This window comes from Chrysemys picta, chromosome 4 (genome assembly GCF_011386835.1).
Source record: "Chrysemys picta bellii isolate R12L10 chromosome 4, ASM1138683v2, whole genome shotgun sequence".
Taxonomy (NCBI): Eukaryota; Metazoa; Chordata; order Testudines; family Emydidae; genus Chrysemys; species Chrysemys picta.
Genome location: NC_088794.1, coordinates 42,334,513 through 42,352,828, shown reverse-complemented (window position 1 = coordinate 42,352,828; position 18,316 = coordinate 42,334,513). Strand labels below are relative to the sequence as shown.

At 43.0% G+C, this 18,316-nt stretch overlaps 1 protein-coding gene across 16 annotated transcripts in view; it reads right to left on the bottom strand.

The window, feature by feature from the left end:
• ABCC8 (ATP binding cassette subfamily C member 8) overlaps positions 1-18,316 on the bottom strand; it is a 135,399-nt gene that overhangs the window by 2,405 nt on the left and 114,678 nt on the right. For 11 of the 16 annotated variants that reach the window (XM_042858806.2, XM_008174083.4, XM_042858805.2 and 8 more), the window contains 8 exons: positions 15,921-16,023; positions 9,082-9,195; positions 8,288-8,408; positions 8,017-8,147; positions 7,176-7,254; positions 5,286-5,394; positions 3,755-3,858; positions 944-1,077 (listed from right to left, as the gene is read on the bottom strand). In XM_042858806.2, the coding sequence (XP_042714740.2) occupies positions 944-1,077; positions 3,755-3,858; positions 5,286-5,394; positions 7,176-7,254; positions 8,017-8,147; positions 8,288-8,408; positions 9,082-9,195; positions 15,921-16,023 (895 nt within the window). Of the gene's footprint in view, positions 1-943; positions 1,078-3,754; positions 3,859-5,285; positions 5,395-6,382; positions 7,255-7,942; positions 8,148-8,287; positions 8,409-9,081; positions 9,196-12,046; positions 13,499-13,923; positions 14,365-15,920; positions 16,024-18,316 lie in introns of those variants that run through there. The other 5 variants (XR_010600500.1, XM_042858808.2, XR_010600499.1 and 2 more) reach the window with 5 other exon arrangements.

Below are 18,316 nucleotides of genomic sequence, written 5' to 3'. Positions count from 1 at the left end.
GTGCCAAGCTCAGCAAGGCAACATCATTAGAATAGTTATCGTCATATCATCTGTTCCAAAGGTTCACGTGCCCCAATGAATGGATTGCTTGCTTAATACATCAACATTCAAAATGTGTTTTAACCGGTCTGTGGGTAACTGCTAACTTGGCCCTCAGCACCACAGTCTCAAGGCTCTACACATCAGTAACTTACACCAACCGGTACTAAAGATTTTTATTTACTCTAATAAACCACTACAATAATTTTCTGCACTTATGTAGTGCCTGCCTTCTGAGGATCTCAACATACCTTATGATAGTCTTTGATAACAGAGTTTAATGTAACTGGGAACAAATCAACTTAGAATATTCTATTGTATTTGGCTAAGACCAGCCAGGGCAGTATTAGTGTGCAGTTTATCCTCTACTAGGGACTCTAGCTTGCACTTGCAGGAGGATAGATGCAATGATCTAACAGGTCTTTTTTACTTGACCTTACTTTCACCCCCCTGCAGGGTGAAAACTTCTTCATCACTTGTCTTCTCAATCATGCTGAAGCATTCACCAAGAAACTTGCTATGCCTGGCTAGTACAAGTTGGAGGAGGCACAACATTACCAGCCAAGTTTGTCCTCAACTGACCACCATAGCTAAGCCTCAGAAGACTTATTTACTTTAGGAAACTGAACTGTCAATACAAAAACATTTGCACCAATGCTTCAATTTAGTATATCGTGAGGGACTCAACCCCAAGTAAGATAGATTTGTCAGACTAGTTAACAGTGACTCTCATATATGGTCAATGTCTATGATGGAGCCAGCCTGTAAACACACTTGCAAGGAAACTTGTGTTCACACAATATTAAGTAGAAATATTTTACATAAGTTTCATCTCTGGTTACTAACAATAGTGTGGCTACCCTCTCTGAAAAATCATAAAAAAACCTTGAAACTCTGAACTCACTGTTGCCATGTCAATAGATGCTGTGGCTTCATCCATGATGAAGATACTTGTCTTCCGCACAAATGCCCGTGCTAAGCAGAACAGCTGTCTTTGCCCCTGGCTAAAATTTTCTCCACCTTCTGTGACTATGGCATCTGGACAACAAAAATAATATTTAGGCTGTTGCGGGGGAGGGGAGCACAGAAAGCATGTCGACAAAGTAAGATCTCATACTTATGTTAAGAATTTTTAAGATAATTTATAGGTCTTAAGTTGCTGGTGCTCAGTTCTGCCACCTTTACTCAGATTGAGTAGTGACACTGGTTTCAGCAGCATTACTCATAAAGTAAGTTACTATTCATCATGAGGATGGCAGAACAGGACACAGTTATTTTCAAAATTGATGCATCTTATGTACAGAAATGAAAACCCAAAGTCCATCACACATATAGTTAAATGTAGTTCTTCATATAAATAAAAATGGGCATATTGTTCTGACATGTTGTCTGAAGGAACTGCATAAAAAGAACTATGCCAAGTAAATAAGAAACTGAAATACTATAGGGAACCCTCCCCTCCAACATATTTTGATGTAAATCAAATGCAAAGGGGAGAAATTAATATATGAAATGTGTCTTTCTGTTTTATAAACCTGCCACAATGCCTGTGTGTAGATTAAAGCACTCTAACCTAATCTGTTGATATGTCTCTTGCAAACCAGACAACTAATCCCTGGAAGATCTCCCTTCTCCTACAAATTTGGTTGAGTGTCTCATTTTATCTAGCTTACCCCGATGGCGAATAACTTCTGTGTATACACATTAAATTGAGGAAAAGGAAACACTGTATTAAAATATGACTGACTTCAAAGGAACTTGTCAGAACAACTAGTCTTTATAAGCTATTTTAAATGGAGTTGTGTCTTTATGATGCTGCCTTCTTGAAGGAAAACAACTTTACGTGAGACAGCATCGACTGCTTGTGGGCCAAACCCTGCAGTCCCTACTCAGGCAAAATCCTACTGGAATCAAAAAGAGCTTTGTCTGAATAAGGTCAGCAGGACCAGACTCCTTGTGCACAAAAAGAAAGGTACAGCAGGTGTCATGCAGCATAAAGAGTGACAATAAAAGGCAGGTGATATGCATTTTCCAAGAGCAGATTGATTTGAAATCACAAATGTATCCCTTGTAATATTACACATTTGAGTACTACTAGTTACCTGGGATGTCCTCAATAGAGATTGAAGTCATTGGGATTTTGAACTGTTTGGAACTATGCTCCATGACTGCACAGTCAGCTGTTGGATATGATTAAGAATGCGCTAGGCATACAATGGGTGATTAGGCGACCTAAAATTCATGTTCAGGATTTTTTTTAAAAAAATGGATAGGGCTAGTAGTGATAAATGCATAAGAAGGGCAAAGTTTTGCTCTCACTAACTTCAGTGAGGTAGAACAGGCGTAACCAGGAGCAGGATTTAGCTCATGACGTTACGATTATTGTTGTTTGTTGAGCTTGGACAGTGTGTGCTCAGCCTTGTGCAGAGCACAGAGCATGAGATAGTCCCTGTCCCAAGGAGCTTACAATGCTGTGTTTTGTAATGTATTGTACATTTCATACTTGATTTTATTTTATTAAAAACAGCTGTCTGGATCAGTCTGTAGAGTACATTTCATTCAGCACACAATACCTGTTTCATTTGCCTATTCTAAGATTCATTTTATGTGTCTGAGTACTGCACTCAAGTACTTAAATGCATTTGCAATAGTGAAAGTAGCTTACAGGAAATGCTGGAATTCTTAAGGAGACCCAACCACCCTACAGAAATCCAAGGACATTGCTCTTTCAAGGGAAAAAATAATCTGGGGAAATGCCGCCTTCTGGCGCATGTTAGAACACAGTGCAGCACTCACAAACAATTCCATGAATACCAACATGATTTTAACATGTTTATGTGACAGACTGTATCTCTCTCGCTAGTATATCTATCCACAGTACCACTCCAATCATGCAGTATTCTTTGAATCTATTACATAGATGGGTTGCTAGACTTATTTCATTTCCTGAAACAGGGTCTTTCTTTGATTTTGTGTGTGTATTGGGGCATTATATCCCACTGCCAGCTTATATGTCCATCTTTTTTTTCCACCCCACAAGACAATCATTTTCTCTAATTTGTTTTATATTTCCATTTGCAACCTCCTTAATATCTCAATTACCTTTATATCTGTTTGCATACACTTGACTTATTAGCCACAGTGAGTGGAGTACCACGACATTTTTAGTAAGGCATACAATTCTACACTTGCATGCAAGGTGTGACCTTGCACACACCACGCTGTGTGGAGTATGCCATTTTGTTCTAGAAAACTGTGTACTTCGTGTGCATTTGGGGGCTGGAAGGAATTGTCCCACAGACACAGCTGGTCAGGGCTTTCGTATTCTTGTAGAACGTATTTCTGGGGCATGCAATGCATGTGTTGCATACATAGACGGTATGCCAATGGCCACAGGACTAGAGACCAAGAGCGAAAAACTGGACTTACTGCAGTCAATGGGAGTTTTGTCATTGACCTCAATAGGGGTTTAATTGACATCCCAGTGGCAGTCATTTATATCTTTACCCAGGCTAGGGGTAAAACAGGAGAGGGAGTTGGATGGGTCCCAGCCCATCTATCTGACTTCATACAGTGCCCCACAAAAACCTGGGCCAGCCTGCCTGATTCTAAGTGGCTTCAGTAAGAGCCATTTTGCTGTAAGTTACTAACTAAATGTTAAATAGAAATGAATTTAACACTGGAAGCATTTTCCCAAAGCAAAGAGAAGCATTACCTAAACCTCCTGGTAGTGCTTTCACCACATGTTTGAGTTGTGCTATTTCCAAGGCTTCCCACAGCATGCTGTCTGTGCATTTCTTTTCTGGATCCAAGTTAAACCTATGTTTCAATACAGTTAAAAGTTAACTATCAACATCAAATTCACTCATACATCTTTATATTTGTGTGGTTAAAAACAAATACACACATAATTATATAGATGGATTAAACACTTTGGGCCTGATTCTGATCTCACATCAGTCCAAGTCAGGAATAGCTCCATGGAAGTCAGTGGATTTGCTCTGAATTTACACCAGTGAAACTGAGATCAGAATCTGATCCTTTGAATCCAACATGGTACAATACCAGTTTGTGGTACACAGAATGATCAGCATGATGCTGAACTATGACACACAAAAGGGCATCACCACAGCAGAACAGTAGCTATAAATTACTCAACAGTTGTTATCAACCACTCTGAGTGCATCCTTAGCCTATTATCACCCAAAATAGGCAGCAACAAGTGCTTATCTCCTTCATGTCATATCATGTTGCTTAAAATATAACATGATATTCAGGAATAAAAGACTTGCAGCAGCAAATGTGATCTTTGGTTCACTTTTTACTCCTAGTGTTCATGTGGTGAATGTCCAGTGTTGGCCTAAATAAAATCTTGAATAAGTAAACAAACAAAACAAATATATACTGCCATTTTATCTTCTGATATAAATAATTCATGCCCTATTCAAGCAAGTACAGGAAATAATCTGCCTCAGGAGAAGTCTCATGGAATCAATAGGCAAACTTCAGCAGTTTATAAGTCATTATAAATGAAACTCCACTCTAACTACTTTAATGCCCAAATTAGCGTACATAGACAATATAACTCTTTATTAAGGGTTAGATTGTCCCTTTTTGTGGAAAATGTCATAGGAGGGGATGGCATTTGTTGGAAACTCTGTGAAATTCTCTTCTCTGAGTTTCCATTTCACCTTCCCCACATAGGAAAGAGGTTTTGAACTCATGGAGGAGGGAATGGGGCAAGGTCCTGGAAACCTAACAGAGCACTAAGCTCCAAGCCAACAGAACCTGAACCGCCTTTGCACTGCTTCCCTGGTTCCCTTCCACTCTCCTTTATTATGTACCATGGCAGTCCCCCCCACCACCTACATCTTCCCCACTTCACCTCTAAAGGGCTGGTTAATGCCAGTCTCACAATCTCCTGAGATGACTTCGGCTGGCTAACCCACTGGGTCCTGAGGGTAGCAGGTCACAGACAGTGACTAGTCCCAGGTCCCACCTTAAGGAGCATCCCTCCCAAACTGTGGAGCGTTGACCAGGTGCAGTTGTTTTCAAAATGCTTCCTGGGCTCCGAGGATGATGTGGGGAGGAGCACACAGAGAAGACAATGCTCCCCTCTTTTAATTAAAGGTAGTGGAGCATGAGGCCTCTTAACTGCATAGTTTGCTGCTGCTCTCTCTTCAAAAATCATAATCTGTGATAACACAAATCCTAGCTGTTTCTTGTTGTTTGTGCTTTATGCTTACCGGATTGTACCGCTGAACAAAATAGGATCTTGGAGAATGATTGACAGCCTGGATCTTAGCGTCTGTAAAGGGAGCTTTGCAATGTCTATGCCATCAATGATAATCCTCCCTATTCAAAAGAACATTGAGAGTCTGCTAGACTGTTCATCACATCATATAGCTAGCAACCAACAACACAACTTGATTTTAGTTTGCATTATATTACAGAGAAGCATGCAAGACTAACCCTTGGGGTACATATTACTTTATTCACCAGTGAAACGAGTTACTGCTAAGCAGAAAGTGCAATTCCCTTGAGACTACATCATGGAAGATGCCTGTTATATTTTATGAATATTATATATCCCATCTGTTTGTTTGATGATTATTGTGTTGTTTGCTATATGATTACAAGGGGTTAATTCAAGCAAAGGTTAGGCACACAGGAAAGGGGACAATAGGTTCAGACAGCCCTATTTACCATACTTAATGGACAATGCAAGTATCAATCACTTTGAAGTTTTACATCCAGCTATGCTGATGAGTTGAACAGTCTGGCTTGGCAAGGGTGGGGTGGGAAAACAGGCAGCAAACTGGAACAAAGAACTTTCAGAAAGGATAAAGAGATGTCCCTGCAGCACAGGGAATGAGAGTGCTGGGGAACAGACTGAAACCCCGTCCGCCAACCTCTAGGGTTTCAGTCTGCTCCCCAGCACTCTTTGGGATGTTTGGGTTAAGCTCCACCTACATAAGCTTTAGGTCAGGTAGGTATGTGTGTAAACTTTTTATTGTGTTAAGCTCCTTTTTCTCTTGTTGGGCTTTGTTCCTGTGATTAAACAATGCTTTGTTTTGAAACGGCTGTAGTGGATCACTGTATACATCACTGGTCACGGCTCCCAGAAGGAAGACTTCCAGGTAGCTGGACCTAGTCAGACCTGCTGAACAATCACAGTTGGTACTCGAGTTATTGTAGCCTTGGGGCCACTCTGAAAGTGGGAGAATCGGGGGATTCCACTCCAGAACAGGCAAAAGCCTAGCACCCTAAGGGATGCATGCAGAGAGACCTGGAAGAGGTCAGAGCCACACAAATAATGATATACTTGATTTGCAAGATGTCTAATAACCCAGAATAAATGATCAGATATCGGAGAACATAGCTAAATTGCATTTGTTGAGGAGGGCAAGCGCAGGTGAAACTTCTTCCCTTCAGGTCTCTAAGGGTTCACACTCTATATGCCGTCCAGGAGTTGTCCATGCCTCAAGCTACGGAGGGATCCAATTCTGTTCTGTTCTATTCAGGTTCTTATAGCCCCTCCATCACAACCATATCCAAGTGCCTTCCTGAAGTGCATTAAGTGATGTGACTAACCTCTATCATGAGTGGTTCTTTCTCCCCTCTCCTCCCCATGTGAAAATGTCAGGAAGAGTTTGTTTGTGAAGTTCTAGAGCAGGGCATAAAGGATGTGGAGACATGCAAGTCTACTTTTGGAAATAACTGTAAATTAAAGGCTCAATCCTGCTCTCTCTGAAGTCAATGGGAATTTTGCTATTGACTTCAAAAGGAGCAGATTCAGGCCTTATAGGAAATCAATATTGACACAGAATATGGATTTTTTAAAAAATACACGTTTGAAGTCCTTTTTTATTTTTAATGGAAACACTTGCCTGAGGCTGCTCATGGCGTTAGAAAACATTGATCACGTTGAATGAGATTTTATATCAACCTGGGTTATCAATAAGGCAGAAGCTGATGAAAGACAGATGATCCCTTACTTGAAATAAGCCCAGCAACAATGACTAGCACAGTTTTACGGTCTTTGTAATTCATGGCTGCTAGTGTCAGATGAAGAAGGTTCAAAGTTGCTTCCTCAGGGAGCTAACCCTGATTGGAGGGAACAGGTGTGAGCCTACCTTCAAAGGTGTCAACCATTCTGAAAAAGGCAAGAGAGAAGGAGGATTTCCCACTGCCTGTTCTGCCACAGATTCCAATCTACAACACAGAAACAAGATGAGTAGAACATTAAATGAATAGGACGGAGAAATATCTGTACAGGGCATTTGCAACAAACATCTTGGCGTGAAATTCTGGCCCCGTCTGAAGTCGATGACAAAACTGAATTGTCTTCAGCAGGAGCCATATTTTCACCCTTTTGTCTTTTAAAAGAGAATTGCACCTTCAGGGTTAGATTTTGGCTGGCCCTCCATGGGGATATTAGGGCACAGTGGGCCACAGGGAGACCTTCCGGAGCACAAGGAGGGTTGGCTAGTGCTGCCAGCAAAGTTTAATACCCCAGAGGGGATGTGTCTGGGTGGGAGAGTCCATTGTATGATGGGAGGCAGACACACAAGATTAAGGAGGAGAAACAAGATTGAGGGGAAAGGGACAAGTGGGGAGAGATGACCAATGAAGCCATTTGGGAATGATGGAGTGTATATCTCACATTACAAGTATCAGTGTCCCTTATTTTGAGGCCCTATGTCCCACAGCGGAGCACCAGAATATTAAGAAGCACTGTACATCACTGTAACAGTACACATTTTTGAAGGCACCAGAGCAAAAGCGTAAAGAAACCGGTATAAGGGATCAGGACTGAAATATATTATTTTGGAGGAGTTAAAACTTGGTGGAGGAAAAACTTTGGAAATCATTAATAAAAAATAGCTTAGTACATTCTCACCACTCTATGGTTTCTATTACAAGCTGGTCTGACTGGGGAAAGAGTCATTTCTCAAATCATCTCCGCTCTTTTACCTTTTGCCCTGGAGAAATGTGAGCACTGACGTGCTTTAGGACTGGCTTTAGGTTGCTGTCATACCGGACACTCAGGTTCTGTATTTGGATCTCACCTCTGGCAGGCCAGTTCTGAGGAATCTGCGAAGGAGCTGTATCCGGAGTATAAAAACCCACTTGTGATCAATTCATCAATTCATTAAAAGCTCTAATAAATTATTTATGGAAATTCACTGTGAAACATTAAATATTTAACAAGTTCTTTTCTCAAGCGATACAATACCACACTCACAAAGGAGCCCTTCATAATTTTCAGCTTCTGTTTTTAGAAGGCCATTGATTCTTTTCACTGCTCCCAGCTGGATCTCCATATCAGCCAGGTTACGAACCATCCAGTTCAGGTAATTAGACACCTGAAATAATATATATAAATAAATAAATAAATAAATAAATAAATGTCATGTTTTGCTAATATGAAATACTGGAAAAGAAACACCATAGCACCGTTAGGCTACCAAGCACTTCCATTCCTCCAGGACAGCTTTTTAATTGTTTCTGTGTAGTTTATTTAGAATACAGTCTTAATAAGCTCAATGAAACATTTTGTGCACATTAACAGAGTGGCAAGACTGGCTGCAAGTTAAATATCCTAGTTATGGTGCTCTGGTATTATGGTGCTACATGCCAATATTCGAAAGAAAATAAAAGCTAAAAGAGAGAGAGAGAGAACTTTTCTTTTAAAAAAAAAAAAAACCCTGAATATCTAGAATGAGAGACTGCAGCATAATGATGAGTAAATTAGTGATCTAGTAATACTATTTTTCAATTAGAATGAATGATAACATTTTGATATATTTATTAATAACTACACTGTATATTACTTACATGGGATTTAAAAACTCAGAAAAGAATATGCTTAACAAACATATCACCCACGTAATATGAATTGAAGTTAATGTACTATTTCAGTGTTTTTACAGCTTCCCAATATGGATATGTATTCAGCACCTTCTGTCTTTCCCATCTTTGTGCCCTAAAGAAAGTATCGTGTGTGGGGGAAGCCACTCAACGCATGATTTAACTTACCATAAGAGCATAGGTTAGCCCTAAGCCCACAAGTCCTGAAGACAGCTGATTGTACAGGGACTTGGTAATAGAAGTCACAGCTGCTATGAGAACCACGCACGCTCCAATGTATTCCTGAAGAAATATGAATAAGCTCCATCACTATATATATATATATAGAGAGAGAGAGACCATGCAAATATTTTGGAAAGTTCAGTTTGAAACAATAAACCCTTTACATGGCTAAGACTGAAACACATGCAGAAGATTTTAAATCTGTGGATAGAGATGGCCTGTTAACCCCCATTTTTGTTACCGTTTCCCTTGTCCCCTCTCTCTCTCTCTCTCTCTCTCTCTCTCTCTCTCTCACTTCTTTGTATTGTCAGATGTATCCACGGTTGTGTTCCCATCCCATCTTAAATTAGGCTTGGTCTACATATAGTTTTTGTACCAATATAACTATTTCAGTTAGGTGTGTGATGTTTTACTGGAATAGTTATACTGATATAGTGGCTAGTATAGAGTCAGTCATACCCATTATATAAAAGGTGCCATATATTAGAATAGCTTATTCCCTAAATTTACAGGCATAAGCTATACTTGTATAACTATGTCCACACTAGAGGTTATGGAACTGGTATAGTTAAAGTGGTACAATTTTTATATATAGATAAAACTTTAGAATGGGAAGTAGGTGGGGCAGGGACTGTCCTCCTCTACGGCCACATCTATGCTGGCAACTGGACAAAGGTACACACTTGCCCATATAAGCCACAGCTGCACAGAGTGTCCAAATATGCTATGCTGGACACGGGTGTACACTCTGAACCTGGGAATACCCGTGTCCACACAGCTTTTTTTTGGTAAGCAAGGTTAGCACTAGCATTTCAGGGGCAGTATCCCAAGGCTCTATGAGTCACACAATACATTCTAGGATCTGCAGATGCCTTCACATATCTGGCGATGGGAGCTCCCACTCACCCATCTCCTGCCCAACTGGTAGAAGACATGGCACAAGTGACCGATGGTGCTTGTGAGACGGCTCTTTCTTGTGAGATAAATTTGAGTGCATTGCAATACGTGACCAGTGAGAATTTTGGATGAAAGGATTTGGATCTCTCTCACAAGCCAAAGACTGGTAGCCAGGATGGGGAGTAATCCACTGTTGCCCCCTTACACAGAGATGCAGGAGATTACCGGCATTGCAACTGTAAGTCCATGGGAGGCCACCACTTCTGGACCAGGAGAACCAGCACCATGTGGTGGGATTACATAGTATTAGAAATTTAGGATGATGACCAGTGGCCACAGAACTTCAGGATGAGGAAGCCAACAATCATGGAGCTCCGTGAAGAGCTGGCCCCAACCCAACAGTGGCAGAACACAAGGTTCCGGAGACCCATCCCAGTGCAGGAGCAGATGGCTATAGCCTTCTGGAAGCTGGCAACATCAGACAGCTATTGGCCAGTTGCAAACCATTTCAGGGTGGGGAAGGCCACTGTCAGGGTCGTGGTGGTGCAGATTTGTGAACCCATCAATGCACTCATCTACCCACACATGGTTACCATCACCAAAGTTCCAGAAATTATACTGGGGTCCCAGAGAATGGCCCTGTACAATGTGGAAACACCATCGATGGCACCCACATCCCCATACCTTGCTGACTGAAAGGAGCGAGTGAGTACATCGATGAGTACATCACTCATTCTTACAGGCTTAGTGGACCACAAAAGCAGATTCCTGAATGCTGTCCAACACACAGGACAGGCCATGACACTAGAGTGCTGAGAAGATTGGGATTTTACTTGAAGGGAGAGGAAGGGACTTTATTCCCCAGAAGCAATGTAGTTCTCTTTGCCCACAGTTGTTCTGGAAGACCCCACATACTCGCTCCTATGCTGCCTAATGAAACCCACTAGACCAGCTTTAACCACCTGGCAAAATGGAGAGTCAACTTCAAACTAAGCAGCTGCAGGATGGTAGTGGAGAACATCTTTGAATGGCTGAAGGCTTGTTGATGATGCTTATGCTCTTGATTAGAGGCCAATGTAGGCAACGCTGTCTGCATTATTGTGGCATGCCATGCCCTTCATAATATTGGTGACATTAAAGGTGAGTACTTTAGGACAGAGTGTGTACAGGACAAGATGCGCTTGCAAAACTTTTAAGGAGCAGCCTGATCCAGTGAATGTTCATACTGGCGCTGGACCACAGTGGGCCAGGGAAACCAAGGATGCAATTTGTGCCTACATTATGGAGCAATGGGTGTGCAGGTAGGTGACTGCAGCCTGGTCCCAAGCAAAGTGCCACACCCCATGCAGCTACTGTAAAAATAAAAGAGGGAACATTCCCTTTCACTTGTGTTTCAACACAGGTTTTTTCCTCTCCCAATGACTGTCATTAGCAGATTGTTTAGGTAATGACTCATTACAGGTAACTGGGGCAGGGCACCTCCGCTGGTATAGCACCTTCTGGTTTGTGATTGGCCTGCAGATGGTGTCTGGCCAGTTAAATTGCACTTATTGTTCTTTCATTTTGTGTTAATGTTCACAGCTGTTCGCCAAACCACAGTTCAGTTGGATTACTTTAGGCCTTGGCTACACTTGAGAATTCACAGCGCTGCCATGGCAGCGCTGTGAAGCGCGAGTGTAGTCGCGCCACCAGCGCTGCGAGAGCTCTCTCACAGCGCTGCAAGTACTCCACCTCTCCGAGGGGAATAGCTTGCAGCGCTGCGAGCGAGCGTGCAGCGCTGCAGGCGCTGATTACACTGGTGCTTTACAGCGCTGCACTCACTGCGCTCGGGGGGGGGGGGGGGGCGTTTTTACACCCCTGAGCGCAGCAAGTTGCAGCGCTGTACAGCGCCAGTGTAGCCAAGGCCTTAGTATCTGAAGGATCTTGAGAACAGTTGATGAAGCATGTGGGAGGGGCTTTTACAACTCATTTCTGGTGACTGTGATTGTGTGGGAGGATACAACCACTTACCGACTGTTAACTGTGAGCATCCCATGGTTTAAAGTGGTTGTGGTTTTTTTTTGCAGGCCTCAGGGTGCAGGAAGGGCTGTTTTAGCACAGTTCAATATGTGATGGCACAGCTAATTCACTTTGTTTTTCTTGTTGTTTTGTCAAACCCATACAGAAGTTTACTCACCTTCTCTTCCTCGCCCCCTCCCCTGGCCCCAGTTAATAAAATTACTTGTTATTTCCATGCACACTGCAATTCCAACATGTCTCCAGCTTACTTATATTCACATATACTGGGACAGGGGAAATTTTGGGGTGTGGGGGTGTGGTTCTGGGAGGGTCAGACTGGACTTTGCAGTTTTCTACCCCGGAGAGTTATATGACTCAAAGCACTGACTGATGGAGACCAAAACTGAAAGGGAAAAAAATTGTACCTTTACCAAAGCCCAAATGAAAGGTCCACACACCAATAAAAGACGCTAACATTTATTGAAACTAGTACATTTAGCATAACTCTGAACATTTTTTTAAAAGGAACTGTGAATGAAAACAGAATGGATCAGACTTCTTGAAGAACGTTAAAACTTTACTCCCTATGGACCTTGATCTTTCCCTACTCTGGACAAGGCGGGGGAGTGCCTGTAAAACATTTTTTGGGGGGGGAGGACGGGACAAAAAGGGGTTTCTCTTGCATGGGGTTTGGGGGCTAGACACATGCAGGCCTTCAGGCAGTCTTGGGCTCATTGTTTCTCTTGTCCACAGTCACAGGACTTCCCCAGGGAGGAGTTTCAGGTGCCAGTACAGAGTATTGTGCCTGGAGTCTTGCAGCCTCCCACCCCCATCACAGAGGGTGGGGGTTGGGTCCTCTAACTCAGCAGCATGGTGGGCTGCAGGTGGAGGAGGAGGGGCCAGTTTATGGATACTGGCACAGCTACTGTGGCAGGCAGGATCTGAATCCATTCCACCTCCCCTTGTATCAGGGACTGCAACAGGGCATGGACCCAGTCCCCTTGGGCAACTCCCATTCCATGTACCTCTACCCCGATATAACGTGACCCGATATAACACAAATTCGGATATAACGCGGTAAAGCAGTGCTCCGGCGGGGGCAGGGCTGCGCATTCTGGTGGATCAAAGCAAGTTCGCTATAATGCGGTTTCACCTATAACACGGTGAGATTTTTTGGCTCCCAAGGACAGCGTTATATCAGGGTAGAGATGTACCATGTGTCCTGCTCCAGGAACCAGATCATTATTGCCTCCTGCCTTTGGAAAAAATGTTCCTCCCACTTCATAGTCTGTTGCTCCAGCCCAATAGGCCATTTCTCTCTTTCCCTCAAAGTCAAACTTTTCCTGGCTCCTTCTGTCGACCCCAATGAGCACATCCTCCAGTGTCATGCTTTGCCTGCCCCTAATATCCCTGGGCTGTTGCTCCTGGATCCCAGGCAGAATGGGCTCACTCTTCTCAGACGAAGGTCCTGCCAAGTCAATCACAAGAGCAGCATTATATTTTATCTTTCCTTGGAAAGCAGGTAAGAAATCCCCCCACATAACATAACTTTGCTGTGGAAGGTCACAATAGTGAAACTTCTCAGCATTTCAGGAATGAGATTGTTTCAGTATCCTTGGTTCTCAGACAACTTTTCCAGCCCCCACGAAAGGAGCACCTGCTGACAGTGGGAGTTAACATCAACTAATGGTTTTTAAAAATGTCATGTCTTAAAGTGTATGATTGGCCTGGTGGGTGCATTTATTTCTGGGGCAGTATTAATGGTTCACTAATAATCCATGCTATAGCTTCTGCAAAAAGCTTTATAGTGGTTTATGGTAATTCAATAAAATGTTGAATTTACAGTTGTGTCTTGGTTGGGGACCATCTGGGTGAGGGTGGGGTTTAACTTACCAGCTTCAGGTTCTAGTTCCTGCTGAGTAGAGAGGTCCTCCTCTAGGTCATCAGGAGGGGCTTGCTGAGCCATCTTCTCCTTGCAGAGGTGCAGGATGACATGCTCTTCTTTCTCCAAGGCTTCCTCCTCTGCAGTCCCCACCATCTCCACACCATGGCCTTCATCAGCATCCCATCAGCTGATGAGGCTGGTGGGGGTTGAGGAGGGAGTCATGCATCACCACAGGCTCAGTAGCGGGAGCCCGGGAGAACATGTGGTCCAGCTCCTTGAAGAATAGGCAGATTGGAGGACCTCTCCTGGAGCGACTGGTGGAGTCTTTTCCCCTCTGATACCGGAGCCTCAGGTGCTTTATTCCTTCCCGGGACTGGGCCAGAGTACAGTGAATGCCCACCTGCACCAGCGTCTCTGCAACTTCCCGTTACAGGTGTAAGTTCCTGGTGCTGTGGGAGAAGTCATGGAAAATGGTGAACTCCGACCACACATTTATTGGGACCTGGGTGTGGCTGGGTGACCGGGCAGCAGCTCTTGAAGCATGTTCCGTAGTCACGTGTAGTGATGAAGAAAGTCCAGTGGAAAACTGTTGTGAAGGGGTCAGCACAGCTCACCACTACAGGTGAGAATGGGGGGGGCAGGGACCTTTATAGATTTGGAAAAGGTCAGGCAGGAAAGGGTTCAGTACGTTGTGGGAACAGGGCTGGAGGACTACTGAACTCAAGACACGCCTCTTACCCCATCCACCCTACGCACTGGCATGGGAATGGGGCCATGCCACAGCCCGAGGCATGTTCATACCCGCACCCCTCAGATCTACTAGCATTCTTGCCCTGGACAGGTCTTGAAACCTGTATTTCTGGATTTAGATGTGGACAGTAGGGGGGTTCTGGCACAACCATGTGCTTGGACCACGTCCAGTTGCCAGTGTAGATGTAGTTTATGTTTAGTGCCTAGTACAACGGGATCTCGATCATCTCTAGATGCTTCGTCATTATTATTCCTTATTTGCTGAATAGAATACAGGCTAGTTCTCTTTCCTCTGAGTCACCAAAAAAACCTGAGTTTAGGTGGCAAGTATACCAGTATATGTGAAAGTCTAAAATTAATGTGCAGATTGACATGAAATAGACACACAGATGTACCTGTAATGCATATGGAAGGATCGCACATTTATAACATGACTAGCAGCAGCTTTGTTACATCGGTGCCTTGCAGAAACAGATACAAATGCTAGCACCACACAGCATAAGAAGCTCTCTGTATTGCCTTCCTGAAGACTCATTTTTAACAGATAATTTCTTTCACCTACCTACTGTACTTGCAGTACAAAGGGAACATGAACACAAAAGGCAATAGCCCTGTCCTTTGGCTGACCCAGAAAGGGCTTAGTCCCAAATCCTCACACACCCTACTGGTGCAGAAAGCACCCAATACAATGGAACCTCAGCAGGGGTAGCTGGATGGATGAAGCCCAGGTGTACTGACATGCACAGCCCTCTGCGGGATCTTGATAGGCGGTACAGCTAGAGGATCTGTTACTCTGATCATTCTCCCCCACACAGGGAAGGAGGGGAGGGGAGGGTGACCAGATGTCCCGATTTTAGGTGTTTGTCTCGCATCCCGACCAATTTTGCGGCACTCCGGTGGTTTTTTTTTGCTCCGCCGGCGGCACTCCGCTTTTTATTTTTTTTTGCGCTCTGCTGACGCCCTCCCCCATGTGTCCCGCTATTTTCTTCCTCTCATATGGTCACCCGGGGGGGAGGGGGAAAGGGGCCATGAATCCTATTCCAGCTCTGGAATAACAGCTGCAGCCTGTGGGAAGAATTCCTCCCCTCCTGCACTCCATTTGACTTTCATCGACTGGGTAATTGGGCAAGTTTTCTTTAAAAAGACATGTACACGGCAAAGGTATATGCTGGATACTCTCATATACATCAATGGAGTGCCAGGATCAAAGCGAAGCATAAACCAACCAACCAACCACACAGAGTAATGTACTTGCCATGCGGACTTCCAGCCAGCGATTGGCAGCTGTAAGGAAAAGGGAAGCGATATTGTTGGAATCTGTATATTCAAGAAGCTTCTGTCGGAACCGGCCTTCATACCTTCAAAACAGAAATGGCAAAGCAAGGAGTCAATGTGTGCCATGAGGCCTTGGGAAAGTAAAAAAAAAATGCATTTAATGGGACATATTTTTAAGAGCGATTCAACCCATCCTCTTAATCCGAATACCCAGATGTTGGAGTGTATATATTATACACACACAAACAGCATTTGCATGCCCAAATTGTGGAGCTGTAGGTTGCAGCATGCTGCCACAGCTTCTAATTATTGATAAAACTTTAATTTTAAAGGTCTGCATCACTCAACAGTTCAATAACTGGAACATCCCGAGTGTCCTACAACATGATCATATGCAATCATCCCTCAGCCACAATGTCCTTTCTTTAGGAACAAATAAGATTTTGCTGCCTTCTTAAAATGGAGCTGACATTTTATATACGACTCTGGGACTAACATTGGCTAGCTGGGCAGTTCATATTAAAACTATAATTTATAAATGACAACAGACTCTGGCTAGTCATTCATTACCATGGCAGCAGTGAGGAAGGTGGCTTGAAATAAAGAAAAATATAAGAGTCTGAGAAAGTGTGTGTATGCAACCACGTGAACAAGAGAGAGCGAGAGAGTGAGCAAGTGAAAGACGTGTTAGTTCTACAGAAAACACAACTCCTCTTTTCACCTGACTATATAAAATTGAGCGGGTTATTTGCTATTTGTATTGCAGTAGTGTCTAGGAGCCCCAGTCATGGATCAAGATCCCACACTGTTAGGGATTGTCTCTTAATTTGTGCATAGACAATGCCCAGTACATTGTGGGAGCTAATGAACTACAATCAATAAAAGTAGCAATAAGACTTTTATAAACCAGTTTTTCTCTCTTCAAAATAAACCAGCTGAAGAGTGAAAAGGCTGTTAAATACAGCAAGTTTGTTTTAAGTTTGCTACTGTAGAACCACACTGATGCACACTAAGAACTAGAAGAACATTTGCTAGTTAGTAAAACTTCTGCATTAGGCCTTGATCCTGCAATGATGTCAGTGAGGCTCCATCTGGATGCAGCAGACTGCCTACTCTAGTGCTTTGCTGGATCAGGGTTTCAGCTAGTACCCAAATCAGTCAAGGTAATACACCAAAACATGCACTTTGTACATTTATTTTGATCGCTACTAATAATAGTACACAGCACTACACTAGTAAACGGACTGTAAAATAGTTTGTAAAAGAAATGAAGCCTTGGTTATAAAATACAGCTCTCCGTTATCAAATCATTACACAGACATGAGGAGAGAGACAGCTAATGTTTTGTACAAATTATAAAGCACTGGTATCAGTGAAGTTCTATTATGTGTCAATTATAAATATTCCTGTATCCCCTTCCATGTACAGGCTAAAAAGTAATTACCTTTAAAAAAAATCAGTCCCTCTTTATTAAAATGTCCAGACTATTCACAGATTATCCCAGAGATCATGACACTATAAAATGCTAGAGATTCTGGCACTGTGCAGTCAGCAGTGGAACATGTGTGGGGGGTGGAATTGCTGAGGAGTACAATTTGTCATCAGAGTGCTGCAAATTTCTCAGAATCTCACTACAGAAATTGTCCCTAAAGTGAAACCCTTCCTTGGGAAAACCTTGTTTACATTTTATTTATTATTTAGGACAGACCATTTCGAAGTCCTTTATACACCAGACAACATTTGGAGATGGTATATTTACACCCAGGATACTTGATGAAGGATTATTTGTGGCTGCAGCGACAGCAGCTGCTATCTTTCTGATCTAATTCCTGGATTTTTATAAGTTGCTCAAAATGGCCAAGAGAAAATATAGGACAGTAAGGGTGCTGCAGGAACAACTGGTACCTGCTAGCTCTATGGCTGGACTCCTTTATTACTGTTTTATTTTTAGGAATGCAGGGGCTGGGTACATTGCTCAAGCTTTAAAGTCTAAACTTCAAATGCCACTGCTACCACTCAATATGCAGCTGAAAAGCAGTATACTCCTAAAAATAGCCAAGATACAAGCTGACACAGAAGCTTGGCATGTAGATGGAATACAAAACCTACTGAATGTCTCCTGCTGTTTGGGGCAAAGATTCATCAGTTAGCCTGGGATTTCAAGCTCCCTAAATTCTGAACAGGCTTTGCTGGAGCAGTTCATTTCATGGTGACAGGGAGGAGGGGGAATCACGAGGGAGTGTTCTAAACAACCAAGGGTATCAGTGAGATGGTATTAGGAGTGATTTATTGTAGCAAAATCTGAAGCAGTGCAGCACTAATAGTCACAAAATCTCTCAATTTCTGCCAGAGTCGAATAGGATCGGGATAAGAGAC